General features: G+C 42.2%; 1 protein-coding gene across 6 annotated transcripts in view; it reads right to left on the minus strand.

Annotated features, from left to right (window-relative positions):
- The window catches only part of LOC121538295 (sterile alpha motif domain-containing protein 11), a 113,266-nt gene that overhangs the window by 38,277 nt on the left and 48,039 nt on the right, over positions 1 to 26,950 (minus strand). For all 6 annotated transcript variants that reach the window (XM_041846166.2, XM_041846167.2, XM_041846165.2 and 3 more), the window contains exon 5: positions 20,551 to 20,643. In XM_041846166.2, the coding sequence (XP_041702100.1) occupies positions 20,551 to 20,643 (93 nt within the window). The remainder of the gene's footprint in view (positions 1 to 20,550; positions 20,644 to 26,950) is intronic.

Raw genomic sequence — 26,950 nt, forward strand, 5'->3', positions numbered from 1 at the left:
TATTGGTGAATTTGATGTTTTATTGGTTTTTACTATAAATATAAAATAATTTGTCATCTGTTGAGGTACCGTTATGAGGGAAATTAGCGGTAGAGTATGATAGATATTGTAGAGGGTTTAAAAAATAAGTGAATTGGGTGATGAGACAGGTTGACTTGATGTTGAATGGGATTGTTTAATAGAAGTAATTATTTATATTTAGGAGAATGAGAATATGTTGTTAGGTAGTATTGCTTTGTGGAGACGATTTACTAATGAAGAACATGTCTCGATAGTTGAATAAGGAACGATATTTGATAATTGATCATTTTATTATGACATTATATAGTTTGTTTAAACAGCAGTGAGTTATGATGATGTTTTATTACTTCAGATAACGATAATTTGTTTATAGTACGTTGAACCTTGGGAGGTAGTTGTTGCTGTTGGCTTGATGGATTAAGTAGACATCTTTTTATGGGTTTTGGATTATGAAACAATAAGTTTATATAAAAAAAAACATAAATGAAACAGTTTGCGACGTTTAAATTACTAAAAAGGGGTTATAGGTTTATAGTGGAAGGTGTAGTTAACTTAATAAAATGTGTTATTATCTAGTGTCTTCTAAGTGGGAGTTTTCTTTTAAGGATTGATGGGAGTCTCCTATAATATTATGTTAGGGGTAAAGTAGGACACGACGTATCAAACAATTTTAAATCGATGCTGGGGTTAATGATTGTTGATGAGATAGGACTGGGGATATATGTATGATGTTTTGTGTGTAATTACTATCTTTGGATTGTTGATTATATGTTAACGACATGTATACTTTCTCTTCCAGGAACATGGGGATTTCTTTATTGGGAGGTTAAAAAAGTCTGTAGTCTAGGGTGGAACTAGTTAGTAAAATTAAGTAGTTTTATTTTTAGGTTGTCATAGGGAGCTACCAAAATAAATAAGGCCTGGCCATTTTTGTTTGTTTATTGTTTTACTATATGGTGTTCGAATAACCACAAACAAACTACTTAGTATGAAATGTTAGCTGTATAGGATTTTTATTTCTATTTTGGGTTTTTTGACAGGATGGAAGTGAAATATCTTAAAGGGGCATACGCATGTAATTTGGGTTTTATTTACTGAGTGATAAGTAAATACAGTGGGGAAAAAAAGTATTTAGTCAGCCACCAATTGTGCAAGTTCTCCCACTTAAAAAGATGAGAGAGGCCTGTAATTTTCATCATAGGTACACGTCAACTATGACAGACAAATTGAGAAAAAAAATCCAGAAAATCACATTGTAGGATTTTTAATGAATTTATTTGCAAATTATGGTGGAAAATAAATATTTGGTCACCTACAAACAAGCAAGATTTCTGGCTCTCACAGACCTGTAACTTCTTCTTTAAGAGGCTCCTCTGTCCTCCACTCGTTACCTGTATTAATGGCACCTGTTTGAACTTGTTATCAGTATAAAAGACACCTGTCCACAACCTCAAAAAGTCACACTCCAAACTTCACAATGGCCAAGACCAAAGAGCTGTCAAAGGACACCAGAAACAAAATTGTAGACCTGCACCAGGCTGGGAAGACTGAATCTGCAATAGGTAAGCAGCTTGGTTTGAAGAAATCAACTGTGGGAGCAATTATTAGGAAATGGAAGACATACAAGACCACTGATAATCTCCCTCGATCTGGGGCTCCACGCAAGATCTCACCTCGTGGGGTCAAAATGATCACAAGAACGGTGAGCAAAAATCCCAGAACCACACGGGGGGACCTAGTGAATGACCTGCAGAGAGCTGGGACCAAAGTAACAAAGCCTACCATCAGTAACACACTATGCCGCCAGGGACTCAAATCCTGCAGTGCCAGATGTGTCCCCCTGCTTAAGCCAGTACATGTCCAGGCCCGTCTGAAGTTTGCTAGAGTGCATTTGGATGATCCAGAAGAGGATTGGGAGAATGTCAGATGAAACCAAAATATAACTTTTTGGTAGAAACTCACCTCGTCGTGTTTGGAGGACAAAGAATGCTGAGTTGCATCCAAAGAACACCATACCTACTGTGAAGCATGGGGGTGGAAACATCATGCTTTGGGGCAGTTTTTCTGCAAAGGGACCAGGACGACTGATCCGTGTAAAGGAAAGAATGAATGGGGCCATGTATCGTGAGATTTTGAGTGAAAACCTCCTTCCATCAGCAAGGGCATTGAAGATGAAACGTGGCTGGGTCTTTCAGCATGACAATGATCCCAAACACACCGCCCGGGCAACGAAGGAGTGGCTTCGTAAGAAGCATTTCAAGGTCCTGGAGTGGCCTAGCCAGTCTCCAGATCTCAACCCCATAGAAAATCTTTGGAGGGAGTTGAAAGTCCGTGTTGCCCAGCGACAGCCCCAAAACATCACTGCTCTAGAGGAGATCTGCATGGAGGAATGGGCCAAAATAACAGCAACAGTGTGTGAAAACCTTGTGAAGAATTACAGAAAACGTTTGACCTGTGTCATTGGCAACAAAGGGTATATAATAAAGTATTGAGAAACTTTTGTTATTGACCAAATACTTATTTTCCACCATAATTTGCAAATAAATTCATAAAAAATCCTACAATGTGATTTTCTGGATTTTCTTTCTCATTTTGTCTGTCATAGTTGACGTGTACCTATGATGAAAATTACAGGCCTCTCTCATCTTTTTAAGTGGGAGAACTTGCACAATTGGTGGCTGACTAAATACTTTTTTCCCCCACTGTATGTGTGATTTATTTTGAAAAGAGCTGTACTAAGGACTTACTAGGGATACAACATTTATGAAATGTTTTGATGGTTATTAATGAGTAGTATACTATTGGATGAAACAATTAATTGAATGATTTCAATGACCTCTGAAATCTGTCCTGGCTTTATAGTGTGACCTGATCACCCGCACTATAAATTCTAGAGGCATGCTGTATTAGGGGGTTAGATATAATAAGGATAATTGTGAAGAAGTTTATAATTTGGACAAAATCCTATATATTTATATATATTAGTCCAAACAGGACAAGGAAGAAGTGAGAGAGTTAGTCCTGAAGGAGAGGTATTCCTTGAATAGTGTTATGGGATACAGTTAAGTAAAGATATGCTCAAGGGTTGTCATTTTCAGTTTAGTTATTATTTTTGGTTTAATAGGCAATATTGTTGTTGTTTTGTTTTTTGAACACATGAATCACGATGTGATGCATGTGTCCAAGGGGGGAAGTTGGGCTTACAGAGGTTTTAATGTTTTATAATGGTTTTGTGGGGAAATATGCAAGGTGTATTAAGGATATGAGCAGTAGTAATAATGTGTTATGGGTTAGGTTAAATCATTTTTGTTTTTGTGATAGGAGGCATGGTGTAGAGGTGGTCTGTCTATGAGATAAGTGGACTACAACAAGCTGGAAGCAGGTGTGCTTCATAATTTCAAGGCTTCTCTTGACAGATGAGAGGACATAAGTAGCATACTGTGTCTCACCTAACCTAACAATGTTCTTAAGATTTTATTTTCATGGGTGAAGATAACTCTGCCCAACTGAGTAGGATAATCTGAGTATTTTCTGTGCCCTGGAGACTATGTGATGGCAAAAGACTACAGAAGAAAGAGCTGGAAAGACCCTAGGTGGAGGGGCCTGTACCAGGTGTTGTTGGCTACCTTAATGATGGTAAAAGTGGTGGAGACAGATGCTTAGATCCATGTTTCCCACTATAGGAGTGTTCCAACCTCAGCCATTGGGTAGCATTGTTGTCTTTTGTGTGTGTCTGTGCTTGTGTCTTTGCAGCAGTAACTCCGAGCTTCCCAATGGGTAGGCTAATAGAAGGACACTCATCGCAGACCGATGTCGATAGATTGAGAGGGACTCTGGCTGATCCGGAGACCCTAGTGATGGGGAAGGTTAACAGCGAAAGGTGTCCATACATCATCATCCAGGTTACACCAACAGCGGTACGGATAGAGGGGAGCGTGATCGGGTGTCATCTAAACCATTGTACCAGAGTGAGGGAACTGATGACTAGGAGACCACAGAGACTTCCAAGACCTTCCAGACCGCTGAGAGATTCCAGACCACCGAGAGATTCCAGACATTCAAGATGTTATTACAGATGGTGTTGTAATGCATAGTAGAAATAGTTCAGTCCAGAGCGGTGTGAACCTCAATAAAAACCAAAAACCCTCTACCCGGCTGAAGAGGAACAACAAAGGCGTTGAAGACGTTCCTGTCCGACGCCACCTCTGCCAGGAGACCTGAATCCAGCATCAAATCAAGGCAATCAATTGCCTTCTCTTTTGTGCCTTTTCTCTCAGGAATGTGACAGGAGTCCATGTGGAATGAGCAGGAAGTGAGAGGTCTATGCAAATGCAACGTTCTTCATAGGGTATACTGGTTTGCAAATTGACAAAACAGAATGATGGTGGAGGTGGGGCGGCTCAGGGGTGACATTGGAATTGGGACATTGCCATGGGCAATCCAAGATGAACTATGAAGCTATCTGAAGAACATAATGAAGACGCCAGAAGATTGAGTGCCGGTAGAGTAAAGGAGTGTTAGTTAAGGTAGTATGTTGATTAAGGAGGTATTATACACTGCTAAATTTATAGTAATTTAGACTAGGAATGTATTAAGATAATGATCTGTTGTAATTCTTGTTATGAGGAAGTTAATGCTAGAATTATGATAGTATAAATATACATTCTGCCAGTGTCAATATGTGCCAAGGTGAGAGATTTAACTTTGAATGATGGAACCAAAGTGAATAACTAAGAATTGTCATTATACATTTGTTTTGGGTAATTCATCTGATAATGACTATGAATTATAAGGTGACTGATTGATTTGAATAAGTTATTAATATGTTAATAACTAATGATGTTGACATTGCAATGAATGGATTAGATATTGATTCTTTTGATTGTTATAATAATTATGATATGGGTAAAAAAAATAAAAATAAGGTTATGTAAGCTAAAGATGTTGACACTATTCTTAACATGTCCTAAATATTATGGTTAAACAAAGTTGCATTTATTTCTTATATATTTTGATGTGTTAGGATACTACCACGTATATTGGAAATACAACAAAACAAAAAGGGGAGCAGTGGTTACAAAGCTCAACAGCAACAATTGGAGGTTAGCTTAGAGGGAAACCTTCAAGACTTTTAACCAATACCTGACTGGGCTCCTTGTCCTCATCAGGATGGGTCAGACAATGAGGAAGATACATTGGTCTGAATATATATTCTTATAAAATGTAACCACAGATGGCAAGGCTAAGAATAAGTATATGCACATGCTTACACTCATTTTATGTTATCTTTTGTTTTATTGCTTGGGACTTAAAAGTCCCAGAGGGGGGAAATATATGGATAATTTTCAAGTACATATGTTGTAGAATTAAACACCTATTTGCCTTAAAATGTTTATGGATTGAGAACCAGTTGAAGGGTTAATACAGAGCAGAGACATTTATGTGTTTTTCATAAACTCCCTGCAGCTGGTCTGGGTATGTCTATGACATGTGATGGAGATACAACTCCTCGTGGTGGCTGTGTGGAGATTGGAGTAACAATGGAACTAGTGTTATCATTTCTTTGTGCTTATGACCTTATGACCTGACACATGGCCACATGCACATAATCTCAAGGGCCAGGGAGGATGATAAATGATAAATGTTTAAATGTATGTGGTTGAGAATGGGTTATGGATGACATGTTTAAATCATGTTTAAGTATTAATGGATATGTTTTATAATGTGTTATGAAATGATAATGGTGAAACAGAATGAACATGATTGATACTTTGTACTCCAGATGCATGCCTAGATAGTGAATATAGTCAATACAGAGTGTGATTGTTCTTTAACGTACGTATGTACATAATTTTTGAGTCATGCCACTAATAAGACACAGTGGCCCCACTTAGAGAAGCGCAAGTAGCCCTCGTGAGCAGCCAACATGTGATACTGAAAGATGCTATTGATTCACATAGGGAGGAGTAACCATCAGTTGTATCAATGTGTCTGTATAAAAAGGAGCACTCCGGTTCAGGACAAGCAGTTGTTGCTCCATGGAGCAAGCTCGGCTTTGTTATGCAAATAATAAAAGTCTAAATTCACAAGTTCCAGTCTCTTGAGAAATATTTTTAAGTTGACTACTCTTTGAGTCAAATATTTCTACGACAAAACAAGCAAGATTTCTGGCTCTCACAGACCTGTAACTTCTTCTTTAAGAGGCTCCTCTGTCCTCCACTCGTTACCTGTATTAATGGCACCTGTTTGAACTTGTTATCAGTATAAAATACACCTGTCCACAACCTCAAACAGTCACACTCCAAACTCCACTATGGCCAAGACCAAAGAGCTGTCAAAGGACACCAGAAACAAAATTGTAGACCTGCACCAGGCTGGGAAGACTGAATCTGCAATAGGTAAGCAGCTTGGTTTGAAGAAATCAACTGTGGGAGCAATTATTAGGAAATGGAAGACATACAAGACCACTGATAATCTCCCTCGATCTGGGGCTCCACGCAAAATCTCACCCCGTGGGGTCAAAATGATCACAAGAACGGTGAGCAAAAATCCCAGAACCACACAGGGGGACCTAGTGAATGACCTGCAGAGAGCTGGGACCAAAGTAACAAAGCCTACCATCAGTAACACACTACACCGCCAGGGACTCAAATCCTGCAGTGGCAGACGTGTCCCCCTGCTTAAGCCAGTACATGTCCAGGCCCGTCTGAAGTTTGCTAGAGTGCATTTGGATGATCCAGAAGAGGATTGGGAGAATGTCATATGGTCAGATGAAACCAAAATATAACTTATTGGTAAAAACTCAACTCGTCGTGTTTGGAGGACAAAGAATGCTGAGTTGCATCCAAAGAACACCATACCTACTGTGAAGCATGGGGGTGGAAACATCATGCTTTGGGGCTGTTTTTCTGCAAAGGGACCAGGACGACTGATCTGTGTAAAGGAAAGAATGAATGGGGCCATGTATCGTGAGATTTTTAGTGAAAACCTCCTTCCATCAGCAAGGGCATTGAAGATGAAACGTGGCTGGGTCTTTCAGCATGACAATGATCCCAAACACACTGCCCGGGCAACGAAGGAGTGGCTTCGTAAAAAGCATTTCAAGGTCCTGGAGTGGCCTAGCCAGTCTCCAGATCTCAACCCCATAGAAAATCTTTGGAGGGAGTTGAAAGTCCGTGTTGCCCAGCGACAGCCCCAAAACATCACTGCTCTAGAGGAGATCTGCATGGAGGAATGGGCCAAAATACCAGCAACAGTGTGTGAAAACCTTGTGAAGACTTACAGAAAACGTTTGACCTGTGTCATTGCCAACAAAGGGTATATAACAAAGTATTGAGAAACTTTTGTTATTGACCAAATACTTATTTTCCACCATAATTTGCAAATAAATTCATAAAAAATCCTACAATGTGATTTTCTGGATTTTATTTCCTCATTTTGTATGTCATAGTTGACGTGTACCTATGATGAAAATTACAGGCCTCTCTCATCTTTTTAAGTGGGAGAACTTGCACAATTGGTGGCTGACTAAATACTTTTTTTCCCCACTGTATCATCGGTAGGACTGGTGGAGTTATGTCGCACATGCAGCTAACAAAAACATATGGAAATGTCTGCTCTACCCAAAATTACAACAAAATAATTGCAGCATTACACAAAAATGTAAGAGGAAAGTGGAAGGGGGAAAATGTAAGGAACTTGTCTGTCGGCCTTGCATTAAAGAACATAATTGGTTAAAGAAAACTGTGATAAATAACAAAGTATACCAGTTTCATTTAAGGACCAAAGGATTGACAGCCGTCCCATATAGATTGCAAAATAGTTGGGAAGAGATTTTTGATATACCGATCCCATGAAATAGTGTTTATGAACTGATACGCAAAACGATGCCGGATTCAAAACTTAGAATTGTTCAATGTAAATTATTATATAAAATTCTTTCTACCAATAGAATGTTATTTATATGGGGGATACAATCTTCCCAGCTCTGCAGATTTTGCTGCGACGAGACAGAATCATTAGATCATTTGTTTTGGTACTGTCCATTTGTAGCTTGTTTTTGGACACAGGTCCAGGAATGGCTAAAGGATTGCAATATTTACCTGGAGCTAACCCTGCAGATAGCATTACTGGGTGATCTGAAAAGTAATAGTCAATCGATCAATAATATAATAATACTTTTAGCAAAAATGTTTATTGTCAATTTACAATCTGTAGAAACAATGGGAATAGAAAGGTTCAGAACTTTTGTAAAACATCACAGTACAGTTGAAAAATACAGTGGGGAGAACAAGTATTTGATACACTGCCGATTTTGCAGGTTTTCCTACTTACAAAGCATGTAGAGGTCTGTAATTTTTATCATAGGTACACTTCAACTGTGAGAGACGGAATCTAAAACAAAAATCCAGAAAATCACATTGTATAATTTTAAAGTAATTAATTTGCATTTTATTGCATGACATAAGTATTTGATACATCAGAAAAGCAGAACTTAATATTTGGTACAGAAACCTTTGTTTGCAATTACAGAGATCATACGTTTCCTGTAGGTCTTGACCAGGTTTGCACACACTGCAGCAGGGATTTTGGCCCACTCCTCCATACAGACCTTCTCCAGATCCTTCAGGTTTCGGGGCTGTCGCTGGGCAATGTGGACTTTCAGCTCCCTCCAAAGATGTTCTATTGGGTTCAGGTCTGGAGACTGGCTAGGCCACTCCAGAAGACCCAGCCACGACCCATCTTCAATGCTCTTACTGAGGGAAGGAGGTTGTTGGCCAAGATCTCGTGATACATGGCCCCATCCATCCTCCCCTCAATACGGTGCAGTCGTCCTGTCCCCTTTGCAGAAAAGCATCCCCAAAGAATGATGTTTCCACCTCCATGCTTCACGGTTGGGATGGTGTTCTTGGGGTTGTACTCATCCTTCTTCTTCCTCCAAACATGGCGAGTGGAGTTTAGACCAAAATGCTCTATTTTTGTCTCATCAGACCACATGACCTTCTCCCATTCCTCCTCTGGATCATCCAGATGGTCATTGGCAAACTTCAGACGGGCCTGGACATGCGCTGGCTTGAGCAGGGGGACCTTGCGTGTGCTGCAGGATTTTAATCCATGACGGCGTAGTGTGTTACTAATGGTTTTCTTTGAGACTGTGGTCCCAGCTCTCTTCAGGTCATTGACCAGGTCCTGCCGTGTAGTTCTGGGCTGTTCCCTCACCTTCCTCATGATCATTGATGCCCCACGAGGTGAGATCTTGCATGGAGCCCCAGACCGAGGGTGATTGACCGTCATCTTGAACTTCTTCCATTTTCTAATAATTGCGCCAACAGTTGTTGCCTTCTCACCAAGCTGCTTGCCTATTGTCCTGTAGCCCATCCCAGCCTTGTGCAGGTCTACAATTGTATCCCTGATGTCCTTACACAGCTCTCTGGTCTTGGCCATTGTGGAGAGGTCTGTTTGATTGAGTGTGTGGACAGGTGTCTTTTATACAGGTAACTTGTTCAAACAGGTGCAGTTCATACAGGTAATGAGTGGAGAACAGGAGGGCTTCTTAAAGAAAAACTATTAGTAGGTGATAGGTGATTGGTAGGTGATCAAATACTTATGTCATGCAATAAAATGCAAATGAATTACTTAAAAATCATACAATGTGATTTTCTGGATTTTTGTTTTAGATTCTGTCTCTCACAGTTGAAGTGTACCTATGATAAAAATTACAGACCTCTACATGCTTTGTAAGTAGGAAAACCTGCAAAATCGGCAGTGTATCAAATACTTGTTCTCCCCACTGTATATGGCAAATAGAAATCCAATATCGATGGTGTTAAAAGATAGATGGGTGGTGTTGAATGGAGTTGAAGGATGGGACTAATAACAACTAACAACAACTAATAACAACAAGATAACTAATAATGTAAGCATACTGTGTCTATAATAAGTATATAGGTTATAGGTTGAGAGCTTTTGTGAAAGAGCACAGTCAGAAAGATATGGCATATAGAAGCAAACCGGATGGACATCATGAAAATGATTGGAGAGGTTGAGGGTAGAGGAAGTTCAGGAGTAAAAACAAACAAAATATAATTATTGTAAAATTGACTATGTCCATAAAATATATATAGTATGTATAAGCTGGAAGTAGAGGCCTAAACATTGTTGTTCACTAGTTTACTCCAATTAGGGAAGGGGTGGTGGGGTTAAAAAGTAATAAAGGGAAATATATTTTAAAAAAGGAAATGTATAGACCACTGCGCCACTGCGCCGAGTGGCGCAGTGGTCTAAGGCACTGCATCGCAGTGCTAGCTGTGCCACTAGAGATCCTGGTTCGAATCCAGGCTCTGTTGTAGCCGGCCATGACCGGGAGACCCATGGGGCGGCGCAGAATTGGCCCAGCGTCGTCTAGGGTAGGGGAGGGAATGGCCGGCAGGGATGTAGCTCAGTTGGTAGAGCATGGCGTTTGCAACGCCAGGGTTGTGGGTTCGATTCCCACGGGGGTATGAAAAATAAAAATAATAATAATGTATGCACTCACTAACTGTAAGTCGCTCTGGATAAGAGTGTCTGTTAAATGACTAAAATGTAAATGTAAATGTATGTGTATATATGTATGTATGTGTATATATATATATATATATATATATATATATATATATATATATATATATATATATTTGTGAGAGAAAAAAACCATATAGAGGATTGGAAGTGATGCAGACAATTACATTGATGGAAGTTACAATCTATCTGCAATATTAAAGCTGATCTACCCCCTAAAAAAAAAATATATATATATTTATTTTTTAATTATTGCCATCGGGGCCCGCCGGTGCAACTGCTTACTGACTGTACACAGTAACGATACTGCATGATTGTAGCAGGTTTACTAACGCGTTAGTTATATTAGCTATGCTGACTATGACGTTACTTTAGCTAATATAGTGACAATGATGTAGGCTGTGTGTAGCGGTTTGGCTTGTAAAGTTATTTTTGCCTGGTCACATACAGCTGATGTGTTGTGCATTGAAGTCCACAAGCGAAGGGAAGAGGTGAAAGGACGAGAGCGCATAACGTAGATGCGAGAAGGAATAAAACGTGGCTGCTGTGAACTGTGTTTACGCGTGATCAGGGGTGTATTCATTCCGCCGATTCTGTTGAAAAAAAAGTTTCTTAAACAGAAGGAAATGGAACAAAACGGGGATAAATATACCTGAATTTGTCCAATAGAAACTCTCGTTTGCAACTGTTGAACTAATGATTACACCCACAATCAGCTAGATGCAGGCAAGAGTGTGCAAGACGGTATTGAATGTCAATGTCTGTCCATGTGTCACTGTCTGTCACATCAAATTTGTCTCTCGACATGTGTGCACCTCCGTTGTAAACTTTCATTCATAGGTTGTAGCAACCTCATGATGGGTATAGGCAGTGGCGGCTCCTGAAAAAATTATCAGGGGGGGCAATTTTTCTGATGATTTAGGTGACCTACACACATTTAAAAAAAGATATGTCCAGCAACAACATGAAGACAGGGGCAGCATATAAGTCAATGCCAGAAGCATTTATTGACTGATCTCAAAAGTGTTGGCTTACAAAAGCAAAATAAGTTATCACTGTAAAAATAATCAAGGGTGTTCTTTCACATTCCTCAACACTGCATAAACAATATGCATTTCCATAAACAAATGAAATATCAGCTGAAAATACAGCATCTTGGTATTTGTTCAGATTGCAGGATCAACAAGAGCTTTTACCACATTTTTTTGCCTCATGGTTGAATTGGAAATATGTGCACCTGAGCATAATTCACAACAAGCAAGCAGGAGCTTTTGATAGAGGCTACTGAAAACATTGATGCAAGTTATTGGTAATAAGAAATTTTTATAGACTTCCATATTCTGCCCTCTTGTATAGATTTGTGAAAATGAACAGTGAGACATTTTGCCTGAAAACAGAATTTGAAAATAATTTCTAGAAAAGGTAAACACAGCTATCTGTATGGCTTTGTAAAAATGAACAACCATATTCTGGCCAATTGTATAGATTTGTAAATATGAACAACCATATTCTGGCCAATTGTATAGATTTGTAAAGATGAACATGAACAGATTATTATTATTTTTTTACTTTTTTTAAAATGAAAAATAACTATTTTAAACAACATCAACTGTGAACTGATTTGGGCGTGTGTGTGTTAAAGAGACAGACAGGGAGGGACAAAGAGAGAGAGAGGCTACATTACTTGTACTGAAACTGTTCTCTTCTCTCTTTCAATGCAGCAAAGCGGTCAATGACTTTCTCATTGAAATCAGGCATGCTGAGGACTAGTTCACTCTCCATGGAAAGCATGGCCAGTGCATTCAGACGTTCCTGGCCCATTGAATGGCAAAAAGACCGTTCAGTCTCTCCAAAAGCACACTGGCGATTGAGACTGAGGTTGATTCCGAGATGGGAAGGAACTCAAAAAAGCGCTCCTGCACTTTGTGGTTGCTATCTATGTACCTCAGCACAAGCACCAGCTGTATCTGTGTAGAAACGTCCGTGGTCTCGTCAGCTTGGATAGCTACGAAGTTCGCCGACTTCACCTCCTCCACAATATGTTCCCTCATGACCGCTAGCATACACTCCAGTTACAGTAGCTCGTTTTGAATGGTCTTTGATGTGAACTTCTTTCAAAGAGACAATCCAGTTGCACTGAAGGCTAGCCATCTTGATAGTAGTACGTGAATTGATTGACGCTGCTACCCGCTCTTTTCTTAGTTACGTTCATGGTTATGTTACGTATGACGAAAGCGCGTAAGTGCAAGCCCTCAGAAACCCATAGAGATTGTATTGAAAGCTCTGATATTTGAAAAAAAAAGATTTTACTTGACAGGCTATGAGAGACTTCTGGGCGATTTTCAACCTGACTGAAATCGCCCCAAAGGGGGCGGGGCCATTTGAAGCACGACTTTAGCCTGATTGGACATTTAGTGGCAGATCAGACGTCTAGATTAGAACACTGATAACTACTGTTGCAGTGCGTCGCCCATATCGCCCTAATGAACACACCGCCCCTGGGTATAGGTACAATTAGAGTATCATGTAGTAGCCTAAACCTATCACATTTACATTTAACTGGGTGATTTATTATTTTTTTATTTATTTCACCTTTATTCAACCAGGTAAGCCAGTTGAGAACAAGTTCTCATTTACAACTGCGACCTGGCCAAGATAAAGCAAAGCAGTGCGATAAAAACAACAACACAGAGTTACGTATGGGGTAAAAAAAACATAAAGTCAAAAATACAACAGAAAATATATATACAGTGTTTGCAAATGTAGCAAGTTATGGAGGTAAGGCAATAAATAGGCCATAGTGCAAAATAATTACAATTATTATTAACACTGGAATGATAGATGTGCAAGAGATGATGTGCAAATAGAGATACTGGGGTGCAAATGAGCAAAATAAATAACAATATGGGGATGAGGTAGTTGGGTGGGCTAATTTCAGATGGGCTGTGTACAGGTGCAGTGATCGGTAAGGTGCTCTGACAACTGATGCTTAAAATTAGTGAGGGAGGTAAGAGTCTCCAGCTTCAGAGATTTTTGCAGTTCGTTCCAGTCATTGGCAGCAGAGAACTGGAAGGAATGGCGGCCAAAGGAGGTGTTGGCTTTGGGGATGACCAGTGAGATATACCTGCTGGAGCACATACTACGGGTGGGTGATGCTATGGTGACCAATGAGCTAAGATAAGGCGGGGATTTGCCTAGCAGTGATTAATAGATGGCCTGGAGCCAGTGGGTTTGGCGACGAATATGTAGTGAGGACCAGCCAACAAGAGCGTACAGGTCACAGTGGTGGGTAGTACAGTGGGGAAAAAAAGTATTTAGTCAGCCACCAATTGTGCAAGTTCTCCCACTTAAAAAGATGAGAGAGGCCTGTAATTTTCATCATAGGTACACGTCAACTATGACAGACAAAATGAGAAAAAAAATTCCAGAAAATCACATTGTAGGATTTTTAATGAATTTATTGGCATATGGTGGAAATGGTGGAAAATAAGTATTTGGTCAATAACAAAAGTTTCTCAATACTTTGTTATATACACTTTGTTGGCAATGACACAGGTCAAACGTTTTCTGTAAGTCTTCACAAGGTTTTCACACACTGTTGCTGGTATTTTGGCCCATTCCTCCATGCAGATCTCCTCTAGAGCAGTGATGTTTTGGGGCTGTCGCTGGGCAACACAGACTTTCAACTCCCTCCAAAGATTTTCTATGGGGTTGAGATCTGGAGACTGGCTAGGCCACTCCAGGACCTTGAAATGCTTCTTACGAAGCCACTCCTTCGTTGCCCGGGCGGTGTGTTTGGGATCATTGTCATGCTGAAAGACCCAGCCACGTTTCATCTTCAATGCCCTTGCTGATGGAAGGAGGGTTTCACTCAAAATCTCACGATACATGGCCCCATTCATTCTTTCCTTTACACGGATCAGTCGTCCTGGTCCCTTTGCAGAAAAACAGCCCCAAAGCATGATGTTTCCAACCCCATGCTTCACAGTAGGTATGGTGTTCTTTGGATGCAACTCAGCATTCTTTGTCCTCCAAACATGACGAGTTGAGTTTTTACCAAAAAAGTTATATTTTGGTTTCATCTGACCATATGACATTCTCCCAATCCTCTTCTGGATCATCCAAATGCACTTCAGACGGGCCTGGACATGTACTGGCTTAAGCAGGGGGGACACGTCTCGCACTGCAGGATTTGAGTCCCTGGCGGCGTAGTGTGTTACTGATGGTTGGCTTTGTTACTTTGGTCCCAGCTCTCTGCAGGTCATTCACTAGGTCCCCCGTGTGGTTCTGGGATTTTTGCTCACCGTTCTTGTGATCATTTTGACCCCACGGGGTGAGATCTTGCGTGGAGCCCCAGATCGAGGGAGATTATCAGTGGTCTTGTATGTCTTCCATTTCCTAATAATTGCTCCCACAGTTGATTTCTTCAAACCAAGCTGCTTACCTATTGCAGATTCAGTCTTCCCAGCCTGGTGCAGGTCTACAATTTAGTTTTTGGTGTCCTTTGACAGCTCTTTGGTCTTGGCCATTGTGAAGTTTGGAGTGTGACTGTTTGAGGTTGTGGACAGGTGTATTTTATCTGATAACAAGTTCAAACAGGTGCCATTAATACAGGTAACGAGTGGAGGACAGAGGAGCCTCTGAAAGAAGTTGTTACAGGTCTGTGAGAGCCAGAAATCTTGCTTGTTTATAGGTGACCAAATACTTATTTTCCACCATAATTTGCAAATAAATTCATTAAAAATCCTACAATGGGATTTTCTGGATTTTTTTTCCTCAATTTGTCTGTCATAGTTGACGTGTACCTATGATGAAAATTACAGGCCTCTCTCATCTTTTTAAGTGGGAGAACTTGCACAATTGGTGGCTGACTAAATACTTTTTTTCCCCACTGTATATGGGGCTTTGGTGACAAAACGGATGGCACTGTGATAGACTACATCCAATTTGCTGAGTAGAGTGTTGGAGGCTATTTTGTAAATGACATCGCCGAAGTCAAGGATCGGTAGGATACTCAGTATTACGAGGGCATGTTTGGCAGCATGAGTGAAGGAGGCTTTGTTGCGAAATAGGAAGCCGATTCTAGATTTAACTTTGGATTGGAGATGCTTAATGTGAGTCTGGAAGGAGATTTTACGGTCTAACCAGACACATAGGTATTTGTAGTTGTCCACATACTCTACGTCAGACCCGTCGAGAGTAGTGATTCTAGTCGGGTGGGCGGGTGCCAGCAGCGTTCGATTGAAGAGCATGCATTTAGTTTTACTAGTGTTTAAGAACAGTTGGAGGCTACGGAAGGAGTGTTGTATGGCATTGAAGCTTGTTTGGAGGTTTGTTAACACAGTGTCCAATGAAGGGCCAGATGTATACAAAATGGTGTCGTCTGCGTAGAGGTGGATCTGAGAGTCACCAGCAGCAAGAGCGACATCATTGATATACATGGAGAAAAGAGTCAGCCCAAGAATTGAACCCTGTGGCACCCCCATAGAGACTGCCATAGGTCCAGACAACAGGCCCTCCGATTTGACACATTGAACTCTATCTGAGAAGTAGTTGGTGAACCAAGGCTATTTAGTCTGCCAATCAGAATGCGGTGGTTGACAGAGTCGAAAGCCTTGGCCAGGTCGATGAAGACGGCTGCGCAGTACTGTCTTTTATCGATCGCGGTTATAATATCGTTTAGGACCTTGAGCGTGGCTGAGGTGCACCCATGACCAGCTTGGAAACCGGATTGCATAGCGGAGAAGGTACGTTGTGATTCGAAATGGTCGGTGATCTGTTTGTTAACTTGGCTTTCAAAAATATTCGAAAGGCAGGGCAGGATGGATATAGGTCTGTAACAGTTTGGATCTAGAGTGTCACCCCCTTTGAAGAGGGGCATGACTGCGGCAGCTTTCCAATCTCTGGGGATCTCAGACGTTACGAAAGAGAGGTTGAACAGGCTAGTAATAGGGGTTGCGACAATTTCGGCGGCTATTTTTAGAAAGAAAGGGTCCAGATTGTCTAGCCCAGATGATTTGTAGGGGTCCAGATTTTGCAGCTCTTTCAGAACATCAGCTGTCTGAATTTGTGTGAAGGAGAAGTGGGGGGTGGGCGCATGGGCAAGTTGCAGCGGAGGGTGCAGAGCTGGTGGCCGGGTTAGTGGTAGCCAGGTGGAAAGCATGGCCAGCCGTAGCATAATGCTTGTTGAAATTCTCGATTGTTGTAGATTTATCGGTGGTGATAGTGTTTCCTAGCCTCAGTGCAGTGGGCAGCTGGGAGGAGGTGCTCTTATTCTCCATGGACTTTACAGTGTCCCAAAACTTTTTGGAGTTAGTGCTACAGGATGCAAATTTCTGTTTGAAAAAGCTAGCCTTTGCTTTCCTAACTGCTTGTATATATTGGTTCCTAACTTCCCTGAACATTTGCATATTGCGGGGGCTATTCGATGCTAATGCAGTACGCCACAGGATGTTTTTGTGCTGGTCAAGGGCAGTCAAGTCTGAGGAGAACCAGGGGCTATATCTGTTCTTAGTTCTGAATTTTTTGAATGGGGCATGCTTATTTAAGATTGAGAGGAAAGCAATTTTAAAGAACAACCAGGCATCCTCTACTGACGGAATGAGATCGATATCCATCCAGGATACCTGGGCCAGGTCAATTAGGAAGGCCTGCTCGCTAAATGTTTTAGGGAGCGTTTGACAGTGATGAGGGGTGGTCGTTTGACCACGGACCCTTTACGGACGCAGGCAATAAGGCAGTGATCCTGGTTGAAGACAGCGGAGGTGTATTTAGAGGTTAAGTTAGTCAGGATGATATCTATGAGGGTGCCCATGTTTACGGATTTAGGGTTGTACCTGGTAGGTTCCTTGATAATTTGTGTGAGATTGAGGGCATCTAGTTTGGATTGTAGTTAAGCATATCCCAGTTTAGGTCACCAAGCAGTACGAACTCTGAGGATAGATGGGGGGCAATCGATTCACATATGGTGTCCAGGGCACAGCTGGGGGCTGAGGGGGGTCTGTAGCAAGCGGCAACAGTGAGAGACTTATTTCTGGAAAGGTGGATTTTTAGAAGTAGGAGCTCAAACTGTTTGGGCACAGACCTGGATAGTATGATAGAGCTCTGCAGGCTATCTCTACAGTAGATTGCAACTCCACCCCCTTTGGCAGTTCTATCTAGACGGAAAATGTTGTAGTTCGGGTTGGACATTTCAGAATTTTTGGTGGCCTTCCTAAGCCAGGATTCAGACACTGCTAGAACATCAGGGTTGGCGGAGTGTGCTAACGCAGTGAATAACTCAAACTTAGGAAGGAGGCTTCTGATGTTAACGTGCAGAAAACCAAGGCTTTTACGGTTACAGAAGTCAACAAATGATAGCTCCTGGGGAGTAGGAGTGATACTGGGGGCTGCAGGGCCTGGGTTAGCCTCTACATCACCAGAGGAACAGAAGAGGACTCGAATAAGGATACGGCTAAAGGCTTTAAGAACTGGTCTTCTAGTGCGTTAGGTACAGAGAATAAAGGGGGCAGATTTCCGGGCGTTGTAGAATAGATTCAGGGCATTATGTACAGACAAGGATATGGAAGGATATGAGTACAGTGGAGGTAAACCTAAGCATTGGGTAACAATGAAAGAGATAGCATCACTGGAGGCACCGATTGAGCCGGTCTCGGCGTGTATGGGGGGTGGAACATAGGAGCTACTTGAGGCAGTTTGAGAGGGACTTGGGGTTCTAGAGTGAAATTGTATAATAAGAACTAACTGGAACAGCAATATCAGCAATCACAGGTGTTATTAGAGAGAGCTAAGACAACAACTGGTAATGGTGATGAAAGTTTGGGCTGAGGCTAAACAGATAAACAGGACAGGGTACCGTGTAAAGGAACAGTTGTGGCATCAGCTGTGCAGCTGAGTGATCATAAGGTCCAGTGAACAGCAATATGTGAGTCAGAGAGCAGTTCGAATTGGTGCTACAGCACAGTGAGCAGGAAGCATGGCTGTTGTTTGCGTGCGCTAGCGGTCCGGGGCTAGCAGATGGATCTTCGTGGTCGTCGCAACGGGAAGCCTGTTGAAGCCACAGACGATTACGTCGGCAGACCAGTCGTGATGGATCGGCGGGGCTCCGTGTCTACTCTAGGAGGTCCCGTCCGGTTGACAGAGAGGTAGATAGCCGGGAGAATGTGCCTGACTCGAGGCTAGCTCAAGGCTGATTAGCCAACAACAACATCCATTTGGTTGCAGCTAGCTAGTTGCGATGATCCGGTGTTAAAGGTCCAGTGATTCAGTGATTCCGGCAGAAAATCCGATATGTTCTGGGTCGATAACGCGCTGTGCAGACAGTGCAGACTGGCCGATAATAGTCCAGGCTAGAGCTGGCTGGTAGGTAGTGCAGGCCATGGACAATGGTGAAAAACCGCTAACGGTGGCTAATAGCAAGTAGCTAGTTAGCTGGCTACTCCCGTCCGGTAGACAGAGAGGTAGATAGCCGGGATATGGTCCTGGCTCGAGGCTAGCTCAAGGCTAACTGGTGCTTGCTTCGGGGGCAGTGGTGATTAGCCTACAGCAACATCCATTCGGTTGCAGCTAGCTAGTTGCGATCCGGTGTTAAGGTCCAGTGATTCAGTTATTCAGGCAGAAAATCCGATGTTCTGGCTAGCTAGGTTCAACTGGAGATTCTAGATAAAGGTGAGTAAATAATATAATCCGTTCCACATTGAGTGAGGCGGGTTGCAGGAAAGTATATTTAGTAGAAGGATGAAAAGTCTGATAGGGAAATATATACATAAAATAAAAATAAAAATAAAAAACAGGCTATTTACACGGACACACAACAGAGAACACGACCGCACTACTACACCATCTTGGATACTTGGAATATGAATGACAGTCATCCAATATGCTCTAAAAGAAACAAGGCCATGCTCATGAAAGAAAATTGTCCACCCTCATCTGAAACGGCACTGACCGCCACTGACACACACACTCGCAACATCACATAGACTTCCTAAATGGCATCCAATTCCCTATGTAGTGCACTACTTTTGACCGGGACCCACAGGGCTCTGATCAAAAGTAGTGCACTATGAGTAGGGTGCCATTTGGGACGTAATATTACATTATGTAAAAATTGGCATTTTTAAACTACTCAATAAAAACACAAGGTCAATGAGAAAAAGATGTTGAGAAGCACCCATGGTTATTTACACTTAAATCCTTTCTAAGTTTGAAGCATTTACATTTTGAAGCGATAGCTAACTAAGATTGTTTTGCACAGTGTGTGTGCGTGTGTGTGTGGTTCGCTGGCTCTGTGTGTGTGTGTGGCATGTCATTTGTGCCCCCCTAGAGACGGGGCAGGATAGGAGTGGGCTGCCCTTGGCTTTGCCTGCTGTATAATGCATCAGTGACTGAGGAAGTCTTCCCCAGGACCCCGGAGACAAGACAGGGTGGACATGCCGGCTCCTCACAGGGACCCCAGTTTCATTCCACACAAGGGAGAAATTAATGGGAGGGAAGCGGCTGGATAAGAGAGGAAAGGAAGTGGCAATTCCTGATGGCATTCCCAACTCTCACTCACTATGGTGAACACACCGACTGTGTGTGTGTGTGTGTGTGCGTGTGCATGTGTGTGTGTGTGGCTCATGAATGTGTGAGAGAGCAAGGGGCTGAGTATGAGAAGGAAACTGAGAATGTGTCACGTGCATGTGCACATGTAGTGTGTGTGTGTGTGTGTGTGTGTGTGTGTGTGTTTGTGTGTGTGCACGCAGGCTAACCTCATTGTAACACTGACCCCATGCTGTCACTCAACACCAGCTCACACTTTCTGTAAATCAATGAAGCTCCACTCCTCCTCTCCCTCCTCCACCTCTCTATCCCTCCTCTCCTCTGTCCTTCTCTCACACTCCTTTGTCCACCAACCTTCCTTTTTACTCTCAAGTTAAAATTGACATATTTCAACACATCAGTAAAATCACACACACAGTGCAATCTTACCTTTGGGGGAAACGCTGCGTGACTTCTTGATGTCCGAGGGGCACTTGCTGCTGCTGTTGGGGGAGTAGGCTCTCCTCTTGCCTAGAAGGTCTTCTATGAACAGTCATGCACAGACATAGTGGTCAGTCAGGGCCTCCAAGTACACAGAGGTTTACCTATCTGTCTCCTGCTCTTTTCTTTATGTACCTGAGTACATGGTTGCGAGAGAGAGGTGCGCGCGTACGTACGTAGGTATGCGCGTGTGTATGTATGCGTGCATGAGGGGAGAGGGAATTATGTTGCTCTTTCGTGCTTTCTCTCTTCCACACTATTCCTAACATTCTATCTTGTATTCCCTCTTTTCTGTCTCTCTCTTTCCCCCATCTCTCTCTCGCTCTCTCTCTATTGCTCACATCAGTCATCACACAAAGCCTTTGGTTGTGCTATTACTTATAAGAATGAATGCTCCAAACCTCACAGTCAAAGAGGAGCAGTCAGAGTCAAGGGAAAGTCAACCTTGGCTTCTGTCCTCCTTTCATCACAAATCTTAGTTTCCCTTCGTTCTTCTTTAGTTCAGTGCATCATGTCTTTGCCCTGTGTTTTCCCATCTCTCTCTACTCTCTTTCACAGAAACACAAACACACACTCTTCCTCTCGCTTCACCTCTCTCTCTCTCTCTTTACCCTGTAGTTGCGTTTGAACACTCCTCCCGTTGGGGTATGGGGGAGTTTTCTCGCCTCTCATTAACACCCACTCCCCTCCCCTTTACCCACTCCATCACCCCCTCACTCACCCCCTTCCCCCTGCTGCCAGAGAGGAGACCATCTAGTGTACAATTACAGCACCAACCTCCTCTACTACCCTCTTCCCCCTCTCCCCTCCCCTCCTCCTCCTCAATCCCCCCATCCCGGCCATCCCGGCCCCAAACAAACCTCAAATCAATATCCGCCTAATCAGAGTGGGTGTTGATGCAGAGCGCAACACATGTGGTGCGAGCAGGAAGGAAGAAGTATTTTGTCATTTCTCTCTCTCTCTCTTTCTCTCTCTCAATTAAATTCGAATGGGCTTTATTGGCATGGGAAACATGTTTACATTGCCAAAGCAAGTGAAATAAACAATAAAATAAAATGAAATAAACAATCAGAAATTAACAGAAAACAGTTTCAAAAGAATAGAGACATTTCAAATGTTATATTATTGGCTATGTACAGTGTTGTAACGACATGCAAATAGTTTAAATGCAAAAGAGAAAATAAGTAAACAGATAAAAATATAAGTTTATTTACAATGGTGCTCCAATGCTTGCCCTTTTCGTATGGCAACAGGTTACAAATCTTGCTGCTGTGATGGCACACTGTGGTATTTTACTTAATAGATATGGGAGTTTAACAAAATTTTATTTGCTTTGACATTTTTTTGTGGGTCTGTGTAATCTGAGGGAAATATGTCTCTCTTATATCGTTGTACATTTGGCAGGAGGTTAGGAAGTGCAGCTCAGTTTCCACCTCATTTTGTGGACAGTGTGCATATAGCCTGGTCTACTACCTATGGCAGACTCGTTCAATAGCAAGGCTATACTCACTAAGTCTTTAGTCAAAGCTTTTCTTAATTTTGGGTCAGTCACGGCGGTCAGGTATTCTGACACTGTGTACTCTCTGTTTAGGGCCAGATAGCGTTCCAGTTTTTTGGTTCATTATTTCCAATGTATAAAGTCATTTCTCATGATTTGATTGGGTCTAATCGGGTGGCTGTTTTGGGGCTCTGTGTTTTTTTGTGCATTTGTGAACAGAGCCACAGAACCAACTGGCTGAGGGAGCTCTTCTCTCTAGGTTCATCTCTCTGTAGGTGATGGAAGGTTTGGTTGTTGATTCCTTTAGGTGGTTGTAGAATTTAATAATTTTGATAATTAGCAGGCATCATCCTAATACTGCTCTGCATGCATTATTTGGGGTTTTACATTGTACACATAGGATGTTTGTCACATTTTGTAAATTTTTGGTTGGTGAGTGGACCCCAGAACTCACAACCATAGAGGGCCATGGGTTCTATAACTGATTCAAGTATTTTTTAGCCAGATCCTAATTGGGATATCGAATTTTATGTTCCTTTTGGAACATTGTGGAAGTTACCTGAGGTGCTGTTGTTCAGGCTGAGGTAGGTATAGTTCTTTCTGTGTTCTAAGGCAATGGTGTCTAGATGGAATTTGTAGTCCTGGCAACTGGACCTTTTTTGGAACACCATTATTGTTGTCTTACTGAGATTCACTGTCAAAGCCCAGGTCTGACAGAATCTGTGCAGAAGATCTACGTGCTGCTGTAGGCCCTCCTTGGTTGGAGACAGAAGCACCAGATCATCCGTAAACAGTAGAAAAGGGTGCTGCAGACTGTTCTAGTGCCCTCGCCAATTCATTGATATACACTGAGTATACCAAACATTAGGAACACCTTCCTAATATTGAGTTGCTACTTACTACCAGACCCCGTTCAAAGGCACTTAAAAATGTTGTCTTGCCCATTCACCCTCTGAATGGCACACAATCCATGTCTCAATTGTCTTAAGGCTTCAAAATCCTTATTTTACCTGTCTCCTCCCCTTCATCAACACTGATTGAAGTGGATTTAACAAGTGACATCAATAAGGGATTATAGCTTTCACCTGGATTCACTTGGTCAGTCTATGTCATGGAAAGAGCAGGTGTCCTTACTGTTTTGTATACTCAGTGTAAATGTTGAAGAGGGTGGGGCTCAAGCTGCATCCCTGTCTCACCCCACGGCCCTGAGCAAAGAAATCGGTGTGGGTTTTTTTGTGCCAATTTTAACTGCACACTTGTTTGTGTACATTGATTTCATAATATTGTATGTTTTTTTCCCCCAACACCGCTTTCCACCAATTTATATAGCATGCCAAATTGAGTCAAAAGCTTTTTTTATCAACAAAGCATGAGACGTTGCATTTGTTTTTATTTATTTGTTTGTCAATTAGGGTGTGCAGGGTCAATACATGGTCTGTCATACGGTAGATTGGTAAAAAGCCAATTTGACATTTGCTCAGGACATTGTTTTCACTGAGGAAATGTAGGTCTACTTTGAATGACAATGCAGAGGATTTTCCAGAGGTTGCTGTTGAGGCATATCCCACAGTAACTATTAGGGTCGAATCTGTCAAAAAAAAATGGGATTGGGGTGATCAGACCTTGGTTCAAAATATTGGGGAAGATGCCAGAGCTGAGGATGATGTTAAATAGTTTAAGTATAGCCAGTTTGAATTTGTGGTCTGTACATTTGATAATTTCATTTAGGATACCATCAACACTTTAGGCCTTTTTAGGTTGGAGGGTTTGTATTTTGTCCTGTAGTTCATTCAATGTAATTGGATAATCCAGTTGGTTCTGGTAGTCTTTAATAGCTGATTCTAAGATTTCTAATTGATTGTGTATATGTTTTTGCAGTTTATTCTTTGTTATAGGGCCAAAAAGATTGGAGAAGTGATTTATCCACACATCTTCCTTTTGGATAGATAGCTCTTCATGTTGTTGTTTGGTGTGTTCCTATTTTCCCAGAAGTGTTTAGATTCTTCTTAAATTACATTGATCTGATTTCTGACATGCTGTTCTTTCTTTTTTCGTAGTGTATTTCTGTACTGTTTTAGTGTTTCACTATAGTTAAGGCGTAGGTTCAGGTTTTATGGGTTTCTGTGTTTTTGGTTGGATAGGTTTCTCAATGTCTTTCTTAGGCTTTTGCATTCTTCATCAAACCATTTGTCGTTGTCTAGCCGCATGCAACTGCTTCCTTCCTTCCATCTCTCTCGGTCTCTCTCTCTTCTCTCTCTCTCTCTCTCTCTCTCTCTCTCTCTCTCTCTCTCGCTCTCTCTCTCTCGCTCTCTCTCTCTCTCTCTTCCATGTATATTTTTATGGACGAGGTGGGTGGGTGGTTATTTTCTTGCTTAAAGAAAACCATACTTTCTTTCTATCAGGTGAAGGTCTCGCTTCTGTTTTGGTATTTTGCGTTGTTGCGTTGTTGAAAAGGGTAAAAAGTGAATAGGAAAGAAGATATGGTGTGAATCCTTGAGAATGGTTTTGGTGATACATATTATATCTTCAACTGAGTTCACTCCCTTTTATTGTTACCTTGACAATGAGGAAAGGTCCTGAATCGAGGGGCCAACCTTGAACGGAGACATTCTAACCCTTGACCCCTAACCTTACACTGCCCATCATTATGTTTCTACTCTCTTTAACAAGAAAGAAAGAGAGAGACAGTGTAGGAGGAAAAGGAGCAGAGAGAAAGACAGAGAAGGAGACAGAAAGAGAGAAAGAGATGGAAGAAAGCATGAAATAGTGTTTGGAGTGGCAGAGTTGGGGTCTTGGAGGCTTTTGTTTGGTTTGTGGAAAAGAGGAGCCCTAGTGTCGGAGAAAGGAGGTTTACTAATGATCACCCCGTTTGATGTTTTCTCTCTGGGCACCTGGAGATCCACTCCCTACCCTTCCCCAGAGACGGAGAGATAGAGAGAGATGTGGAGAAAGAGGGGGGGGGGGGCACTCTGCAAGTGCAAACACACACACACACACACATACAGATTCTCTCTTTCTCAATGTCCACTTGAATGAAAGGAGTAAGATCCAGTGTCTCTTTCCTTCTTTCTCCTATCTTCTCCTCTCTCCTATCTCCATTCCTAATATATGTCCAACTATTGGCCTTTAATGTGTGTAAATGCACAACCAGTAGTATAATATTCTTGATTATTTTAAACATGAATGATAAAATATTTAATACATTAGCCTATGTCAGACCTAAAATAAAATACTGGGATTGCCAAGCTTCCATACTATTTAAACCCCGTTCGTGGAAATAGGCTTACAGAAAGACAGGGCTGATATTCACAGGCGCACACGCACATGCACACACACACACACTTCTCTTGGGCCGACTTCACAGAAGACAGTGTCTCTCCTGAGCCATTGCCTGAGGGTCAGAGATTTTAAGGCGGAAAGCTTTTAAAGCCAAATTGCAGTGCCTTCAGAAAGTAATCACACCCCTTGACTTTTTTCACATTTTGTAATGTTACACCCTGAATTTAAAATGAATTAAATTGAGGGTCAAAAAGTATTCAACCCCTTTGTTATGGGAAGCCTAAATAAGTTCAGGAGTAAAAATGTGCTTAATAAGTTGCATGGACTCACTTTGTGTGCAATACTAGTGTTTAACATGATTTTTGAATGACCACCTCATCTCTGTACCCCACACATGCAATTATCTGTAAGGTCCCTCAGTCAAGCAGTGAATTTCAAACACAGATTCAACCACAAAGACCACAGAGGTTTTCCAATGCCTCACAAAAAAAGGGCACCTATTACTAGATGGGTAAAAAAATAAAAGCTGGCATTGAATATCCCTTTGAGCATAGTGAAGTTATTAATTACACTTTGGATGGTGTATCAATACACCCAGTCACTACAAAAATACATACGTCCTTCTTAACTTCGCTGCCGGAGAGGAAGGAAACCACTCAGGGATTTCACCACGAGGGCAATGGTGACTTAAAACAGTTCCAGAGTTTAATGGCTGTGATAGGATTGCATCCTACCTGGTAGGTCGCTCCTACCAGGTGTTGTGGAGAGGATCTGTGTCTGCACCACATGCTCTCACTACTGGTGTCCCCCAGGGCTCGGTTCTAGGCCCTCTCCTCTTTTCTCTTTACACAAAGTCACTCGGCTCTGTCATATCCTCTCCGATCATTGTTATGATCCCCTCTGACACCCATGTGGTGACACGCATTTCTGCGTGCCTGGCAGACATCTCAGCTTGGATGTCGGTCCACCACTTCAAGCTCAACTTCGACTAAACGGAGCTGCTCTTCCTTCTGGGAAAGGGCCGCACACTCCAAGACCTCTCCATCACAATTGACAACTCCACGGTGTCCCCCTCCCAGAGTGCAAAGAACCTTGGCGTGACCCAGGACAACACCCTCTCGTTCTCTGCAAACATCAAAGCAGTGACTCGCTCCTGCAGGTTCATGCGCTACAACATCCATATTGTATGACCAGGAAGCAGCGCAGGTCCTAATCCAGGCACTTGTCATCTCCCATCTAGAATGCTGCAACTCTCTGTTGGCTGGGCTCCCTGCTTGTGCCATCAAAACCCTGCAACTTATCCAGAATGCCGCAGCCCGCCTGGTGTTCAACCTTCCTAAGTTCTCCCTTGTCACCCCGCTCCTCCGCACACTCCACTGGCTTCCAGTCAAAGCTCGCATCATCTTCAAGACCCTGGTGCTTGCCTACGGAGCAGCAAGGGGAACTGCACTTCCTTACCTTCAGGCTATGCTCAAACACTACATCCCAATCCGAGCACTACATTCTGCCACCTCTGGTCTCTTGGCCCTCCCACCCCTACGGGAGGGCAGCTCCCACTCAGCCCAGTCAAAG

This window comes from Coregonus clupeaformis, chromosome 24, assembly GCF_020615455.1.
Source record: "Coregonus clupeaformis isolate EN_2021a chromosome 24, ASM2061545v1, whole genome shotgun sequence".
Lineage (NCBI taxonomy): Eukaryota > Metazoa > Chordata > Actinopteri > Salmoniformes > Salmonidae > Coregonus > Coregonus clupeaformis.